Genomic DNA, 19075 nt, shown 5'->3' with positions numbered 1-19075 from the left:
GAGAGACTGGGGGGAAGAGAGAGAGCGAGAGACTGGGGGGAAGAGAGAGAGCGAGAGACTGGGGGGAAGAGAGAGCGAGAGACTGGGGGGAAGAGAGAGAACGAGAGACTGGGGGAAGAGAGAGAGCGAGAGACTGGGGGGAAGAGAGAGAGCGAGAGACTGGGGGGAAGAGAGAGAGTGAGAGACTGGGGGGAAGAGAGAGAGCGAGAGACTGGGGGGGAAGAGAGAGAGCGAGAGACTGGGGGAAGAGAGAGAGCGAGAGACTGGGGGGAAGAGAGAGAGCGAGAGACTGGGGGGAAGAGTGAGAGCGAGAGACTGGGGGGAAGAGAGAGAGCGACTGGGGGAAGGGGAGGAAGGGGAAGGGGAATGCGGAGGAAGGGGGTGGGAGGGGGGGAGGGGGAGGGAAGGGGGAGGGGGAGGGTGGGGGAGAAGGGGGGAAGGGGGAGGGGAAGGGAGGGGGAGGGGGAGAGAGAGGGGGAGGGGGAGAGAGAGAGGGGGGAGGGAGGAGAGAGAGAGGGGGGAGAGAGAGAGGGGGAGGGGGGAGAGAGAGGGGGGAGAGAGAGAGTGGGGAGGGGGGAGAGAGAGAGTGGGGAGGGGGGAGAGAGAGGAGGGGAGAGAGAGGGGGGAGAGAGAGAGGGGGAGGGGGAGAGAGAGGGGGGGGAGAGGCCGGGTTGCCGGGGTAACCCTCCTCCCCCTCCCGCGGCCTGCCCCTCCCGAGCCCCACCCCCCCCACCCCTCCTGAGCCCCGCTCCTCCTCCTGAGCCCCGCCCCCTCCTCCTGAGCCCTGTCCCCTCCTCCAGAGCCTGCCCCCCTCCTCCTGAGCCACGCCCCTCCTCCCGAGCCCCGCACCCTCCTCCTGAGCCACGCCCCCTCCTCCCAAGACCCGCCCCCTCTGCCCGAGCCCCGCCCCTCCTCCCGAGCCCCGCCCCCCCTCCTCCCGAGCCCCCCCTCCTCCCGAGCCCCGCCACCCCTGCCCCCCTCCTCCCGAGCCATGCCCCACCCCTCCCCCCCGACACCTGCCCCACCCCACCCCTCCCCGAGCCCCGGCCTGAGGCGACTTGAGACGGCCGATTGCGGGTGGCCTGGCCGGGTTGCCGGGGTAACCCTTCTCCCCCTCCTGAGCCCCGCTCCCCGCCCCTCCCGAGCCCCGCCCCCCTCCCGAGGCTGGGCCTGAGGCGGCTTGAAACGGTCGATTGCGGCTGGCCTGGCCCGGTTGCCGGGGTGACCCTCCTCCCCTCTCCGCCCTCCTGATCTCCAGGACCGGGCCTGGGCCTGAGGCGACTTGAGACGGCCGATTGTGGGTGGCCTGGCCGGGTTGCCGGGGTACCCTCCTCCCCCTCCCGAGCCCCGCCCCCCGCCCCAACCCGAGCCCCGCCTCCCTCCCGAGGCCGGGCCTGAGGCGGCTTGAGACGGCCGATTGCGGCTGGCCAGGCCCGGTTGCCAGGGTAACCCTCCTCCCTTCTCCACCCTCCCGATCTCCGGGACTGGGCCTGAGGCGACTTGAGACGGCCGATTGCGGGTGGCCTGGCCGGGTTAACCCTCCTCCCCCTCACGAGCCCCGCCCCCCGCCCCTCCCGAGCCCCGCCCCCCACCCCTCCCGAGCCCCGCCCCCCTCCCGAGGCCGGGCCTGAGGCAGCTTGAGACGGCCGATTGTGGCTGGCCAGGCCCGGTTGCCGGGGTAACCCTCCTCCCCTCTCCGCCCTCCCGATCTCCGGGACTGGGCCTGAGCGGCTTGAGACGGCCGATTGCAGCTGGCCGAGCCCGGTTGCCGAGTTAACCCTCTCCGCTCCCCCTTCCCGCTACCCCCTCCCCTCCCCTCCCTCCCCCCGCCCCCCAGCGGGACGGCCGGTGCGTAGCTCGGGCGTGCTGGCAAGGAGAGGCCCAGGTTTCAAGGCCTACAGACAGCAGACCTGGAGAAATGAAACAGATAATGGACTCATTTATTACACACAAATTATATAATGAGTTAGTTGGGCTCCTAAGTACCAAATTTGTGGTGGATAACATCCCCTCCACACGTACAGAAAGTGGGGGAAAAAATAAACTTACGAATCAAGATGGCTGACACTCACCTCGGTTCAGAATGATAAGGCCCGCCCACACACGCACCGATTGGTCAACCGTCAGGTCACTGAACTGTAGGATTGGTCAATCATCACGTCACTCAACTGTAGGATGGCCCGCCCGCATACGCAATGAACCCGCCCCCGTGACGCAGCGATTGGTCAACCATCAGGTCGCTCGACTGTACGATTGGTCAACCTTCACGTCACTCAATGCTAATGAGGGGATAATGAACGGAATTTGGAACGTTTTTTGGATACCGTCGGCACAATTTTTGTCTCACCGAAAGTAAATACACTTATGACCATTCCGGAATTGTAAGCTTTCTTTTAATGTAACACACGTGTAGGTACGCTCTATAACTTTTGAGTGTATAGAGGACGGACAGACAGACAGACAGACAGACAGAAGTACCGCTTTATATAGATAGATAGATATAGATTTAGCTTCCCCTTAAAGGCATCTGTGCTATTCGCTTCAACTATTCCCTGTGGTAGTAAATTCCACATTCTAACCACTCTCTGGATAAAGAGCTTTCTCCTGAATTCTTTATTGGATTTATTAGTGACTACCTTATGTTTCACCAGTGGAAACAACTTCTCTACATCTACCCTATCAAACCCCTTCCAATTTTAAAGACCTCTATCAGGTCACCCCTCAGCCTTCTCTTCTAAAGAGCCCCAGCCTGTTCAATCTTTCCTGTTAGTTATAACATCTCAGTTCTGGCACCATCCTAGTAAATCTTTCTTGCACCTTCTCCAGTGCCTCTATGTCCCTTTTGTAATATGGAGATCAGAGCTGTACACAGTACTCCAAGTGTGGTCCAGCCAAATTTCCATACAACTTTAACAGAACTTCTCTGCTTTTCAATTCTATCCCTCTAGAAATGAACCCCAGTGCTTGGTTTGCGTTTTTATGGCCTTGTTAACTTGCATTGCTATTTTTAATGATTTGTTCCCTTTGCTCCTCCAACCCATTTAGACTCATATTTTCCAAGGAGTATGTACCTTCCTTATTCCTCCTACCAAAATGCTCCACCTCACACTTACCTATATTAAAATTCATTTGCCATTCACACACCCATTCTGCAAGTTTATTAACGTCTTCTTGTATTTTGTCACAGTCTTCCTCAGTATTAACTATACTCCCCCAATTTGGTGTCATCCGCAAATTTTGAAATTGTACTTCCAATTCCCGAGTCCAAATTTTAAATGGGGAACAACAGCGGTCCCAGCGCCGATCCCAGTTGAACACCACTTCCCACCTTCCGCCAGTCTGGGTAACTACCATTAACCCCTGCTCTCTATTTTCTGTTTTGTAGCCAGCTAGCTATCCATTCTGCTACTTGTCCCCTGACTCCACGTGCTCTGACCGTAGTCATGAGTCTACTATGTGGTACCTTATCGAAGGCCTTTTGAAAATCCAAGCATATTACATCGACTGTGTTATCCTTGTCTACTCTTTCTGTTACTTCTTCAAAGAATTCAATAAGAATTCGAAAAAACTACAGTCCTCCCATAACAGCATCCAACTGTCCCTTAACCGATTCCATGATAGTTGCCTCTACTAATCTGCCCCGATGACTATTTTATGTATTGATCACTCTTTCTGTGAGGAAGTGCCTGATATCAGTCTTAAATCTACCTTTTGCTAGTTAGAATCTATGTCCCCTTGTTCTATTGTCACAGTTTAGTTTGAAATTATGTTGCAGATTTAACTTTTCTTTATTATTTGCCTCTTTAAGGTCACCTTTCAGTCACTTCTTCTCAATAGAAATAAAGGCATAAGTCTATGGGAAATCATGCTAAGAAGAGCATCCCAGACAAGGACTGCTCTTCAGATAGAGTTCCAAACTTTTGCGAAGTTCAAAAACTGGGCAAGGGATGGAATAGGAAGGCACTGGTGGGATGGGATCATGGTTTGAATTCTGAACTGAGTCCAAAACTGGGCATGAGTAGTCTAGAAGGAAGGCAGGGGTGGGATAGGAGGAGGACAGGGTGGGATAGGAGGAGGACAGGGTGGGATAGGAGGAGGACAGGGGTGGGATAGGAGGAGGACAGGGGTGGGATAGGAGGAGGGCAGGGGTGGGATAGGAGGAGGACAGGGGTGGGATAGGAGGAGGACAGGGTGGGATAGGAGGAGGACAGGGGTGGGATAGGAGGAGGACGGGTGGGATAGGAGGAGGACAGGGGTGGGATAGGAGGAGGACAGGGGTGGGATAGGAGGGCAGGGTGGGATAGGAGGAGGACAGGGGTGGGATAGGAGGGCAGGGGTGGGATAGGAGGAGGACAGGGTGGGATAGGAGGACAGGGGTGGGATAGGAGGAGGACAGGGGTGGGATAGAAGGAGGACAGGGGTGGGATAGGAGGACAGGGGTGGGATAGGAGGAGGACAGGGGTGGGATAGGAGGAGGACAGGGTGGGATAGGAGGAGGACAGGGGTGGGATAGGAGGGCAGGGGTGGGATAGGAGGAGGACAGGGGTGGGATAGGAGGGCAGGGGTGGGATAGGAGGAGGACAGGGTGGGATAGGAGGACAGGGGTGGGATAGGAGGAGGACAGGGGTGGGATAGAAGGAGGACAGGGGTGGGATAGGAGGACAGGGGTGGGATAGGAGGAGGACAGGGGTGGGATAGGAGGAGGACAGGGTGGGATAGGAGGAGGACAGGGGTGGGATAGGAGGACAGGGGTGGGATAGGAGGACAGGATGGGATGGGAGGAGGACGGGGTGGGATAGGAGGGGGACAGGGGTGGGATAGGAGGAGGACAGGGTGGGATAGGAGGAGGACAGGGGTGGGATAGGAGGAGGACAGGGTGGGATAGGAGGAGGACAGGGGTGGGATAGGAGGAGGACAGGGTGGGATAGGAGGGGGACAGGGGTGGGATAGGAGGAGGACAGGGGTGGGATAGGAGGGGGACAGGGGTGGGATAGGAGGACAGGGGTGGGATAGGAGGACAGGATGGGATAGGAGGACAGGGGTGGGATAGGAGGACAGGATGGGATAGGAGGACAGGGGTGGGATAGAAGGAGGACAGGGGTGGGATAGAAGGAGGACGGGTGGGATAGGAGGAGGACAGGGGTGGGATAGGAGGAGGACAGGGGTGGGATAGGAGGGCAGGGGTGGGATAGGAGGAGGACAGGGGTGGGATAGGAGGGCAGGGGTGGGATAGGAGGAGGACAGGGTGGGATAGGAGGACAGGGGTGGGATAGGAGGAGGACAGGGGTGGGATAGAAGGAGGACAGGGGTGGGATAGGAGGACAGGGGTGGGATAGGAGGAGGACAGGGGTGGGATAGGAGGAGGACAGGGTGGGATAGGAGGAGGACAGGGGTGTGATAGGAGGGCAGGGGTGGGATAGGAGGAGGACAGGGGTGGGATAGGAGGGCAGGGGTGGGATAGGAGGAGGACAGGGTGGGATAGGAGGACAGGGGTGGGATAGGAGGAGGACAGGGGTGGGATAGAAGGAGGATGGGTGGGATAGGAGGACAGGGGTGGGATAGGAGGAGGACAGGGGTGGGATAGGAGGAGGACAGGGTGGGATAGGAGGAGGACAGGGGTGGGATAGGAGGACAGGGGTGGGATAGGAGGACAGGATGGGATGGGAGGAGGATGGGGTGGGATAGGAGGGGGACAGGGGTGGGATAGGAGGAGGACAGGGTGGGATAGGAGGAGGACAGGGGTGGGATAGGAGGAGGACAGGGTGGGATAGGAGGAGGACAGGGGTGGGATAGGAGGAGGACAGGGGTGGGATAGGAGGACAGGGGTGGGATAGGAGGACAGGATGGGATAGGAGGACAGGGGTGGGATAGGAGGAGGACAGGGGTGGGATAGGAGGACAGGGGTGGGATAGGAGGACAGAATGGGATAGGAGGACAGGGGTGGGATAGAAGGAGGACAGGGGTGGGATAGAAGGAGGACAGGGGTGGGATAGGAGGAGGACAGGATGGGATAGGAGGAGGACAGGGTGGGATAGGAGGGGGACAGGGGTGGGATAGGAGGAGGACAGGGGTGGGATAGGAGGGGGACAGGGGTGGGATAGGAGGAGGACAGGGGTGGGATAGGAGGAGGACGGGTGGGATAGGAGGAGGACGGGTGGGATAGGAGGAGGACGGGTGGGATAGGAGGAGGACAGGGTGGGATAGGAGGAGGACAGGGGTGGGATAGGAGGGGGACAGGGGTGGGATAGGAGGAGGACAGGGGTGGGATAGGAGGGGGACAGGGGTGGGATAGGAGGAGGACGGGTGGGATAGGAGGACAGGATGGGATGGGAGGAGGACGGGGTGGGATAGAAGGAGGATGGGGTGGGATAGGAGGAGGACAGGGGTGAGCTAGCAGCTCAAGTCGTGATGCTTTGTTGATACTAACAATGCGTTGAAAATCCTGAGAGCGAACTGTCTGGAAATTCCGCGTGGTTTCTCTGGTGGGAGACCAATGGAACCCCTGACAAATTGACATAAACAGCTGTAAACATCTGCAAGTTGTTGTTATTGTTTTCTTCTGCTGTTACTCCACATCTTCATAATATGCTGCACGGTTTCCTGACCTCACTTGCTGTATCTCCATTTAGGTAACACAGGGCCACACTTGTTACTGTAGCTCCATTGCTTCTCACTCAAACCTTCTTCCTACTCTGCTCCCATGATACCAACCCGTCGGCAGTTACTATGTCGTTGTGTTCTATCTCTGTTGCAGCAGCTGCCATCATGTGCAGCAGCTCGGAACAGCTTCCCCATGGCAGTTATCTAGCCCACCTCAGACCTGGTTACCCAGCTTGCTTTCCTGATCATAGAATCTTACAGCACAGGAGGAGGTCAATCAGCCCATCGTGCCTGTGCCAGCTCTTTGAAAGAGCCGCCCAATTAGTCCCACTCCCCCTGCTCCTGATCTGGAATTTTCAAATAAGTAAAACCTCTGTGTTATAAATCTCATCATTTACCAAGAAACTACTCATGAAATAACGCTGGACGGCCAGCTGGTGGCACCATCCAAGGAGTATAAATACTCGGGCGTCGGCCCCAGCTTGTCAGGGACATTTTGTAAGACAAGGAACTAGTGAAGTACAACTAGACCTCCATGTTCTGAAACAAGTTGATTAAAGCCTTGCTTTCTGCTCCAACCAAGTGCGTAGTGAGTTTTATTACGTCACTCTGTATTTGACATCTACATCAATAATTGTTCAACAAGTTTGCGCTGCTTAGTAAGACGGGAGATAGAGCCACAAATCCAGTATTTGGTTGCGAATCAAGCCCAAGGGCATCAATATGTTTGCAGCTGTTATTTTTCTTTGTTGCTACTGATTTTATGAACGGCTTCTTGTCATTGACCATGAAACACAAATTTATTAACCTTGGGCTTTAATTACAATGAAAAGAAATGTCCTGAACATATCTCAACACTTCTCCAATTCTTTCACTGACGTTACAGGAAAGCTGCAGAATCTTCCATCTTCTCTGGTTGTCAGCAAATCAATGAATTACCTGGAAATAAGGTCAATACTACAAGATTGAGACGCTGATGTCATTTACACAAACGGTGGGTTGGGTGTGGCTGGCTAGTTTGGAACAAAATTTGTTGGGGAGTTGATGTAGCCAAAGGATTTCCCCCTGAGGCTAGAGGTACAACTTGGCAACACAAGAGATGGTTACTAAATAGAATTAACAGCAGAGACAGGCCATTTGGCCCAACTGGTCTATGCCGGCATTTATGCTCCACATTTGATTGAAACATATAAGATCCTGAGGGGTCTGGACAGGGTGGATGTGGAGAGGATGTTTCCTCTTGTGGGAGAATCTAGAACTAGGGGTCACTGTTTGAAAATAAGGGGTCGCCCATTTGAGACAGAGATGAGGAGAATTTTTTTCTCACAGAGGGTCGTGAGTCTTTGGAACTCTCTTCCTCAGAGGGCGGTGGAAGCAGAATCCTTGAATATTTCTAAGGCAGAGGTAGATAGATTCTTGATAAGCAAGGGGGCGAAAGGTTATCGGGGGTAGGCGGGAATGTGGAGTAATCAGATCAGCCACGATCTTACTGAATGGCGGAGCAGGCTTGAGGAGCCAAGTGGCCTACTCCAGCTTCTAATTTGTATGTTCATTCGTATATATGTATGTATGTATGAGCCTCCTCCCACCCCTCTTCATCAAACCCCATCAGCATATCCTTCTATTCCTTTCTCCTTCACATGCTTATCTACCTTCCCCTTAAATGCATTGAAATCAAATAGCATTTGGAAATGGTTTCTGGTAGACGTAGCTGATCGAACCTCTAAGTTACGATACTATTTTTGACAAGAAATATTGGGTTGCTATTGCTTATGCACGGTTTTGAATTCCGGCAGTGTCATGAATCTTACCATTCATGTAGAAATGACTCATGAGATAACACTGGGCGGCCAGATGGTGGCGCCATCCAAGGAAAGTATAAATACTCGGGCGTGGGCCCAGCTTGCTCAGGATGTTTTTGTAACCAGGAACTAGTGATGTAACTAAAACTCATGGTTGTGAAACAGTTGATTAAAGCCTTGTTTTATACTCAAACCAAATGCTTAGTAGTTTTCTTACATCAATTTAATCAACTGTTTCACAACCATGAGTTCTAGTTACATCACTAGTTCCTGGTTACAAAAACGTCCTGAGCAAGCTGGGCCCACGCCCGAGTACTTTCCTTGGACGGTGCCACCATCTGGCCGCCCAGTGTTATCTCATGAGTCATTTCTACATGAATGGTAAGATTCATGACAGGCAGTTTAAAAAGTTGGCCAAGAAAGATGGAAAAAGGACGCCTCACAGGGCAGTACCCACCCACTGCGTGCAAAGTGGCACTAGTGGTGAAAGCCCCATTGGCGCCATGATTAGTGTTGGTGGTTTGTGCTGGAAACTGACCTTGATGTTGTCACAGCAAGAGTAAAGTTGCACAAAATGTCTGCTCCCAGCTGCCTCCAGCCAACAGTTGTAAAGCATGAAACAGGGCAACAAGGATTGACAGATATTGGTAAACATATAGCAATCTCCGTTTATAACATTTGAGATTCTGGGGTAATTTGTTAAACGACGCCTCTCACTTCAGTAGAGAGAGAGAGAAAGATAAATAAAAGGCCACTTTTGAGTTACGGTAATGGGAAATGAAAAAGGAATGAAACCTAACATGTTCGAGGCACTCAGAAGTAAAGCAGCAGCTGGTGAGTTTGTGTCGGGGCGTGGGAAAGGTCAGCACAAGGCTGCTGTAGGAAACCCAATCTAGCATACACAGCCAACAAGCCACGGGACTGTAGAGAAAGCCCAGTAGGACTAAACCAGAGTTGCCAAGCATGCAATCTGCATGTAGATAGTCTGAATGGTCACAAACAGGTGAGTGGTTGGTTTTCTCGTTAAGTTTACCTCCGCATGCTCAGAGATGGGGGCCATATTAAGGAGACTGCATTTTACTTGAAGTCTCCCCAGACTGATATCATGGCTATGATTGGCAAATGGAACCATGGCTGGAGGCATGTGACCTTGTTGTTGATGCAGCCCTTGAAAGTATTAAAGTGATGTTTCTGTATAAAACCCACCATAGTTATAAAACTGGTGACATATACCGAGAGTATATATATATCGAAAATTGAAGGGCAGGATTACAGGAGAGGCCTACACCATGGTAAACAGATACTTCAAAATGTTTATGAGGTAAATTCACTAATTACGTGTTTCCCAGGGAGAGCGGGTTGAAGATTCAGCACTACACTGTGGTAGCCCTATCTCTGATCCACATTTCCTTGAAGCAAGAGTACCTCCTGTGAGTGTGGGATTGGTGAATTCACCCAAATAATCCAATTCAATAAGATAATATTAAAGAGCTTTGGTTCACAAGAAAACCAATCCATTTGTAATGAGCTAATACATGTTATATGCACAGCATACTATTTGCCTGCAAAAAAAATGGGTAGTCATCCCATTCCCTGCCAGCTCCTTCCTCCTGTACAGTCTGCATGTATTTCCTTTATGGTGGGGGGAAGAGGAAGAATGATACGCGCTATGTCTGCCGAAAGAATCTCCAGTGAGCATCTGGCCTTCCTCCACTTCACACAAGTACAGATTGGAGAATGGCCCAAAGCACTTCACGACCAACGGATCACTTTTGAAGTAATTGTGTTGGCAAAAGTGACAGCCAGTTGCACACAGCAAGGTGCCCCTTATAGCAAGTGAAATGAAAGAGCGCGCAACCTGTTTATTCTGGTGGTGTAAAGCTCTGTGTAACACACAATGGGCCAGAAATTCGGGTCCCCACGGGTGAGTATACGCTGTGTACTCACGCGTAGGGCCAATGAAAGTGCCGGTTTCGTGCATGCACTGCGTGACATGAATCTTGTCAGAAGTCACACAACACCAGGTTATAGTCCAACAGCTTTATTTGAAATCACAAGCTTTCGGAGCGCTGCTCCTTCATCAGGTGAAGTGGAGAAATGCATAAAGACACAGCTTATATAGTCAGAGAATAATGTCAGATGTTTACAGGTAATCTTTCTAACTGCCATTTGTCACACAGATACCATCATCACACGTGAGGACACCACCCACCAGGTACATGGTACATACTCATGTGACTCGGCCAACGTTGTCTACCTCATACATTGCAGGAAAGGATGCCCCGGAGCATGGTACATCGGCGAGACCATGCAGACACTGCGACAACGGATGAATGGACACCGCGCAACAATCGCCAGGCAGGAGTGTTCCCTCCCAGTCGGGGAACACTTCAGCAGTCAAGGACATTCAGCCTCCGATCTTCGGGTAAGCATTCTCCAACACGGCCTTCGAGACACACGGCAACGCAAAATCGTCGAGCAGAAACTGATAGCAAAGTTCCACACCCATGAGGACGGCCTCAACCGGGATCTTGGGTTCATGTCACGCCACATGTAACCCCACCTGACGTAGGGTCATCCAGACTCGAGTCGTCGTTGGCTTGTTCTCTCTACACAGATGCGGCCGGACCCGCTGTGATTTCCAGCAAAAAAAATGTTTTTCATACAGACCCCAGCATCTGCAACATTTGACCCCTTGTGACCCCACCTCATTGTTCTTTGATGTAATGTTTTCCTGACTGACCTGTTTGGACACCATTTACACCTTTGCTGTGATTATCTCTCTGCCGAGGTGTGACAAATGGCAGTTAGAAAGATTACCTGTAAACATCTGACATTATTCTCTGACTATATAAGCTGTGTCTTTATGCATTTCTCCGCTTCACCTGACGAAGGAGCAGCACTCCGAAAGCTTGTGATTTCAAATAAAGCTGTTGGACTATAACCTGGTGTTGTGTGACTTCTTACATTTGTCCACCCCAGTCCAACACCGGCATCGCCATACCATGAATCTTGTCATTCATGTGAAAATGACTTATGTAATAATACTGGGTGGCCTGCTGGTGGCGTTGTCCAGGGAGAGTATAAATACTCGGGCATGGGCCCAGCTTGTGCAGGATTTCTTTAACAGGAACTAGTGAAGGACACAACTAGATCTCCATGTTGAAAAACAGTTGATTAAAGCTTTGTTTAACGCTTAGACCAAGTGCCTAGTAGTTTTCTTACGTCACTGCGCATGCGCTGGAAACCGGAACTTCCATTCCCTTGAAGGAAGGAGTTCGGAGGTCAAATGCATGCGCCAGAGAGGCAGCGCGTACGCCTGGAACTTCCAATTTTTTTACAGCTTTCTCCGTGCGGGTAAGTCCCTAGCAGTTGCGCATGAAAAAAGCAGTTGCAAGGCCTGCTTTTAACAAGGTAAGAGGTTAATTAAGTAAAATTTAAACATTTTTTCCACAGGTTTATCATTTTAAAATACTTTAAAGAAACGTAAGTTTATTTTTAGCCGTTAAAAACTTTAATTAATGTTTTCAAAAATTTAAATTTTTGTTTATAATAGTTAATTTATGTAATTTATAGTTATTTTAAAAATGTGATGTTTTAAAAAAAAAATTATTTGAAGTTTTAGTTAGGTTTTGGGGCCGAGCTCTATTCATAGATTTGACAAGTCTTCTTGTCAATCTATGAATAGAGATTCCCTGCTCCGATTGGCTCCCCATGGCCCACGTGATCCCAGGGGATGCTGTGAACTAACTTTACCGCTGGGATACGCAAGCACTGCTCGCCGGCAGCTGGAGGAGGCCCAGGATCGGAATCCTACGCGGCCCCACAGCACAACAGCAGGCGCGGTTTGTAAGTGCAGGTCGGGGGCTTGCGCCCACGGGAAGCCTCCGACCCGAATTTCTGGCCCAATAGCGGCTACACTTGACTTGTCTCGTTTGAGTCGGCATACGCGGGCTACCTGTCCTCCGCCAGCTTTGTAAGGGGTGAGGCCACTGGCCAAGCGGAGCAGTGAAATGACTAATTCAAATTCTTCAGTTTATGTTTAACTGTGTCCAGTGAGCTTGCTGTCACTATTTCATGATCTAACTGGTTCCGGTTGACAATTGGTCGTGGGGGAGAAAGCTGAACCTGTGCGTATGTCGTTCTTGACCAGTCGGCTCATTCGTTTCTGGTTATTCCCTCTTGTTGATCTTGTTGTTCTGTGCAGTGTTGTAGCACACTTTCCATTCTGATTCCAGTTTGTCCACTGGTAATTTGATCATCAAGTGGAGCCTAGAGTCCCGCCCCTCCTCGCAAGCGTTGGCTGTGAGTGGCCTGATGTTGTGAAAGGCGTTATATAAATCCCAAGTTCTTTCTTTATCCCAAGCTCCCCTCCCGCAAGTATTTCTGTGCCACCCCCATTAATGAACACATGTCTAGCTCCATTTAGCATCACTGTGCCACTCCACCCTAGACTGGCATGAGTAAGACCCTTACTAAGTTAAGCTATGCTCCCCCAATTATGGGCAAATTTCAGTTAAACATCACTGATCAATATGCCCCCAATCTCTCATAGGTAAAACTGCAATCTTAATTCTTTTCCTTGCACAGTACAAATACATAGGTTAGGGGGCTGATCAGAGCAATGGAAAGAGTCTGGGGGAGGCAAGGTAACTCCCCCCCCCCATAGGTGGCACGGGCCACTCCCCCCCGCCCCCCCACCGACAATGGATGGGTGGCCATCCAAGTTTCCAGGCACATGGGCCAGGTGGGCTCCAATGAAGGGCCTCAAGAGTAATGCCTTCCCACTGGCCCTGCAAACTCTGGCGAAGGTCAGCATTGAGGGCACCTTCAGGCGTAATCCTGGCGCAGCCACCGGCATCACGACCTGTGGAAATTTCAGGGACCATTATCTTTTACCCTTCCCGTCTTGATTGCAGCAGAAACGGATGCAACAAAATGGACAGACCCAGGGCTGCAATCGCTCATTCCTGGCACAGATCCAAATGGCCAAACTCCACCTCTACTTCCAGCTCTCTCAGCTGTAAAAACCGTTTACTCAAACGAGACTGGAATTCACACAGTAGATTCCTTTACAAAGTTGTGCAGTGACCCTCACTGAAGTTGAGGCTGGTCAGTGAACTATCTCAAACTGTTCTAACCAGTATTGACTTCCCTGGAACGTGCAGAGCTCTATCTGCTGAACTATTTTGATGGCGACTTCAACTGGGCATGGATTCAAATTTGCATTCAAACTCTTATTTGAATTTTGCTCCTCCGGGAGGTGATTTTAACCCTTCCTGCCCAGTGGAAAACAGGGGAAGAGGTGGGAAGGGGTGGGCAGTTAAACTGCTAGGTTGTCCCGGAGGCCAGCAGCCACCTCCCATTGTTCCAGGCGAGAAGTGAACCGGCCGTGTGTTAATGAGGCCCGGGAATTAAAATAGCCCAGGCCTGACTTCTGCAGCAACGGCTGTGTTTTCAACTCCCCTCGCCACCAACACCCCAAAAAACCCAACCGGCATCAGGGCCTGATCAAATCTGAAATCAGTTGCTAAGGAGTCCACGCAATCCATCTTGGCTGGATTCAAATCCAGAACTCAGAAAGGGCACTGCTCAAACAACTAGACCATGTTTGGTTCCAGTAAGTGGCTGCTTGACTTTTTTTTTAATTCGTTCACGGGATGTGGGCATCACTGGCAAGGCTGTCATTTATTGCCCGTCCCTAATTGCCATTGAGAAGGTGGTGGTGAGCCGCCTTCTTTAACCGCTGCAGTCCGCGCTTCTTTGTAATGGTTTGGTATAACTGAGCGGCTCGCTAGGTCATTTCAGAGGGGCAGTTAAGAGACAAGCACATTGCTGTGGGTCTGGAGTCACATATAGGCAAGGTTCCTTCCCAAAAGGACATCAGTGAAGCAGATGGGTTTTTGCGACAATCCAGCAGTTTCATGGTCACCATTGCTGACACGAGCTTTGTTATCCCAGATTAACTGAATTTAAATTCCCCAGCTGCCGTGGTGGGATTTGAACTCGCGTCTGCTAGATCATTAGTCCAGGCCTCTCTGTATTCATTAGTTCAGTAACATAACCACTGTGCTACCGTCCCTCAGGGCCATAGTTTATTACTGGTTCAAGTTTGGAGTTTGAGCCTTCCGCTAGTGTGTCAACACAAAATAACGCTAGCTCAGAACGTGAAGAAAGGCGAAGTTATCGTGTGTCACACGCTGCTCTATTCAAAGTCCAAGCGCTGCTGAATTCCTTCTTTGGGTTAACAAAAATCAAACTTAAAATAAAATAATCAGAGACTATTGGAAATGAATCCAGAAAGAAACAACTTGCATTTAGATACCTAAGGCCCTTCAAGGCCAATAAACTATTTCAAAGTGTAGCCACTGCTATAACGCAAGAAAAAGCAGCAGCCAATTTGTGCACAGCAAGATCCCACAAACAGCGATGTGATATTGACCAGGTAATCTGTTTTAGTGATGTTGGTTGAGGGATAAATATTAGACATCACAAGAACTCCCCTGCTCTTTTTCAAAGCAGTGACATGGAATCTTTTGCATCCACCCGAGAGGGCGGACGGTTTCACGTCTCAGCTGGAAGATGGCACCTCTGACAGTGCAGGGTTCCCTCAGTACGGCATTGACATGTCAGCCTGGATTATGCACTCAACTCTCTGGAACGGGACTTCATCCCACAACTTTCTGACCTTGAAGTGAAATTACTATCACTGAACCAAGGCCGACTTCCTAAAATGAAATGCCTAAAAAAAAATTAGGCTGAAGGGTATGTTCATGTTGATGGAACACAACGCTCTTGGAAACAAAATTGTTATTTTGGTTTATATAGCTCAGTGTGGGATCTAGTTCAGCACTGTGCCCTCTCGACCACTGTGGCCCCTGACTATCTGTATAAACGAATCCGCTGTCAATGACAGTAATGGTGTGGAGATGCCGGAGTTGGACTGGGGTGGACAAATGTAAGAAATCACACAACACCAGGTTATAGTCCAACAGCTTTATTTGAAATCACAAGCTTTCGGAGCGCTGCTCACTTCACCTGAAGAAGGAGCAGCGCTCCGAAAGCTTGTGATTTCAAATAAAGCTGTTGGACTATAACCTGGTGTTGTGTGATTTCTTACAATGACAGTAATGTGTGGGGAGGAGCATGCTACTGGTTAACCTAGTTAGGTAGCTGCTTATGGTTATATGCTCACCACGACAGGAAGCCTGCTAAAATAATCGTTCAATACCTACAAATAAGAAAATAGCAACGTGTGTGTGAGAGAGATGGGAATGGGAGGAGAGGGCCTAAATATATTCAAACTGTGCAGCCCCGTGACTGTGGAATGTATTCATTAGTAAGCAGGTCCTTCCTGATTTTACCAGTCACATACCTTCTGCGTGTTGAAGTTCCTGGCAATATATTCCTTTAGAGATTTTGTTCACTCGCGGTTTGAAAAGTTTGATTCGTAACTGTGTCTAATCGAGCTCATCCAACAATAAACCTTGAAATAATCTACCTTTCTCATGTGAGAGCTCTGGGCGAAACATCTAAAGGTACAATCAGAACTGAGGCAAAGAATATGCAAGGAAACCAGATCAGAAATTCCAAGCTGAAGGCGTTACTCGGAAGGCGGGCGTGCTGACCCTTGCCTTTGGATCTGCTGCCACGTGACCAATGCTCCGATACACAGTACACCAGACTGCACGGACAGACCTGAGAGAATGCTGATCTGGCACACTGGAAGTTAAGGAGCTTAGTGGGCAGGAGCTCACAGTCACTCAGTGCCCCTCTCTGTAATTCCATTCCATTCAGCACACAGGGACTCAGCACCTGTTTCTTCCATTCAGATGAGTGGTCAAGGGATGAATGACCTTCTCTGCAGTGGAAGTCAGTGGACGATGGATACAGTCAGACACTAAATTATCACGGTGCAATTGTAGAGAACACATGTGGGTCAGTATCATGCCTGGGGATGAATGAGTAGTCTTTAGTGTCTGATCAACTGAGTCTTGTATCCGACTGTTCAATGGATGGTTAGCATTCCAATTAGAAACTTTAAAAAGGATTTGGCAGGAAGTGGTAATACCACTCAGACAGGCCTAAGGATGATTGGTGTGAAGCATGGACTAGAAAGTAAAGTCTGAGGCACATTGAGGCAAACTAGAGGGAACTTTACTCTGCATCTAGCTGTGCTATACCTGACCTGGCAGAGATTGATGCTAACACTGGGTGCCTGAAATGGAAAATGTTCCGTTCCCCAGCCTTAACATAAAATGAGCAGAAAAAAATGGATCTTGTGTACTCAGGTTGGAGAGCCTTTTAATATAATAGAAGTAAAGGTTGGTGCTCTGTTGATATTCCACCATTTGATATCACTAGCTGGCAAATTTAGCAACTACCATATCACATCATGCCGAGGATGTCCAAGAACAGATCTTGATAACTCATACAATATAATTTTAATTTTAATTTGTTGAATCTAAGATTGGTACGCAAGTCTGACTAGATGCTTCCCTTAGCAAAGGCAGTGGAGGCAAAGATGACTCACTCATCTAAAAAGAAGCCGGATACGTGTTTGGTTGAGAATGGGACTGTTACTAAAGGAACTAAATTAATAAAGGGCTCCGGCCACCATGGTGTGGGGCGGGCTTGATGGACCAACTGGTCTTTTCATGCCCGTCAATTTTGTATGAATTGACGGGCACAAAACCGAGGTAATCAACTACTGAACGGGATACAACGGCTCCTGTGGCAGAGGATGGGAGGGTAAGCCTGGGGGACAACAGGCCCAGTCTGAACAGTGGAGATGTAAGGATGGATGAATAGTCAATCATTTTGCTTGATTCCCATTTTGGATTGGAGTATTTGTCGAACCTTCCCTTTGGCAGTTTTTAGGATTTTTGAAATGAATTGATAGGCTAGAGAGAAACTTTTACCACTGGTGGAGGAGGCTAAGAGAAGATGACATAACCCTAAAATCGGAGCCAGGCCATTCAGGAGAGAAGTTATGAAGCACATCTTCACACAAAGGGTGGTAGAAGTGTGGAACTCTCTACCACAAAAAGCAGTAGATGCTAGTTCAATTGATAATTTTAAATCTGAGATCGATAGGTTTTTGTTAGCCAAGGGTATAAAGGGATTTGGAGCCAATGGAAGTAAATGGAGTGAGGATACAGATCAGCCATGATCTCATTGAATGGGGGAAGCTGGCTCGAGGGGCTGAATGGCCTCCTCCTGTTCCTAAGTTCCAATGTCTTATGTTTCTATGGAGACTAAATGAATGGAGAAGAATCGTCAAATTAGAACACAGAAAGCAGGCATAGGAAAAGCCATTTAACTCCTTCCACAGGCCATGCATGGCCTGTGGAAGGAGTTGAATGGCTTTTCCTATGCCTGCTTTCTGTGTTCTAATTTGGCGATTCCAACCTAACACCGAGTGTCACTAACACTGACAATAGGATGCCGGATATAGAAGCTGCTAGTCTGCTCTGATGGAGCCCAAATTGGAAAGGAAACCCTATGCTGGAGAAGGTTGCCATAACAGGGGAGTGAGCCATGTTTTTCCAAAGAAAGCACAACCCAAGCAGTCCAGGACATGTCTGCTTCAAACTGCCGTGGCAAAGCCTATTCTTTTGTTCTTGTAGTCAAATTCGGTGTAATATCGACCAATAAAACTGGCACCCAGGATCCAGAGAGGGCCAGCAGGTGGGGGGATGTCGAGACCAGTGAAAGTAACTGTGCAGACGTCTTCCCCAAACTGGGATTGCTGTAAACGGTGAGAAACAGAGATTAGTCCCATTGTCTCCCAGAACAGAAAGACTTGTACAGTGGCTTTAAAAAAAAAATCCGCATTCTCTTTAACCGCACCAGAAACTACTTACAATAATGTGTGATAACTGCCTGTTTGTCTATCAGTCTCGTCCTCAAAGGCAAAGCTTATGACATTCCCATGTTTAGCAGGAGACTTCTAAACATAACAAAATCTGGAACTCATGCTTCAGGACTGCAAGCACGGTGAATGGAAAATGCCCAAGGCTTCCATCAACGTCCGTAGATCAGAACTTTACACTTTTCTACACTTTAGAGAAGCGTAGACTGAGTGGTGATCTGATTAAGGTTTATAAGATAATAAAGGGAATAGATTGTGTTCCAGTTGTTTTGATTGAATCGATTAGGGAGGACCGGAGGGGGTCATAAATTGAAGTTGTATACGGACAGATCTAGGTTAGATGTCAGGAGCAATATTCTATATAAGCTGCGCTGACCGGCTTTGTCAATGTTAAGTTTCGCGCATGTGCAAAACTGAATGGGCCCACGCACCCCCCCAAAAAAATAAGAGGGAACATTGGTCATAGAAACATAGAAGATAGGAGCAGGAGTAGGCCATTCGGCCCCTCGAGCCTGCTGCGCCATTCAATGAGATCATGGCTGATCATCCAAGTTCAGTACCCGGTCCCTGCTTTCTCCCCATACCCCTTGATCCCTTTAGCCTTAAGAAATATATCCAACTCCAACTGGTCAGGAGGTGGTTCTTTTCCCAGAGAATAGTGAACCTCTGGAACAGTGGACGCTGATTCGTTGAATTCTTTCAAGCGAGATCTGGACCTATTTCTGGCTGGGGCGGAGATCACCACTTACACGAGGTAGGAAGTGCAGGGAGTTCGGGGCCAGAGTGACCTCCTGGACTA

At 49.9% G+C, this 19075-nt stretch overlaps 1 protein-coding gene across 1 annotated transcript in view; it reads right to left on the bottom strand.

The window, feature by feature from the left end:
* Positions 1–16681: 16681 nt before the first annotated feature.
* ren (renin) overlaps positions 16682–19075 on the bottom strand; it is a 55225-nt gene continuing 52831 nt past the window's right edge. The window contains exon 9 of the mRNA XM_086011113.1: positions 16682–18153. Within this exon, the coding sequence (XP_085867239.1) occupies positions 17992–18153 (162 nt within the window). The 3' untranslated portion in view covers positions 16682–17991. The remainder of the gene's footprint in view (positions 18154–19075) is intronic.

Source organism: Somniosus microcephalus, chromosome 18, assembly GCF_052327205.1.
Source record: "Somniosus microcephalus isolate GS21.2 chromosome 18, FLI_Smic_1.0, whole genome shotgun sequence".
Taxonomy (NCBI): domain Eukaryota; kingdom Metazoa; phylum Chordata; class Chondrichthyes; order Squaliformes; family Somniosidae; genus Somniosus; species Somniosus microcephalus.
This window is presented reverse-complemented; position numbering and strand designations above follow the sequence as displayed.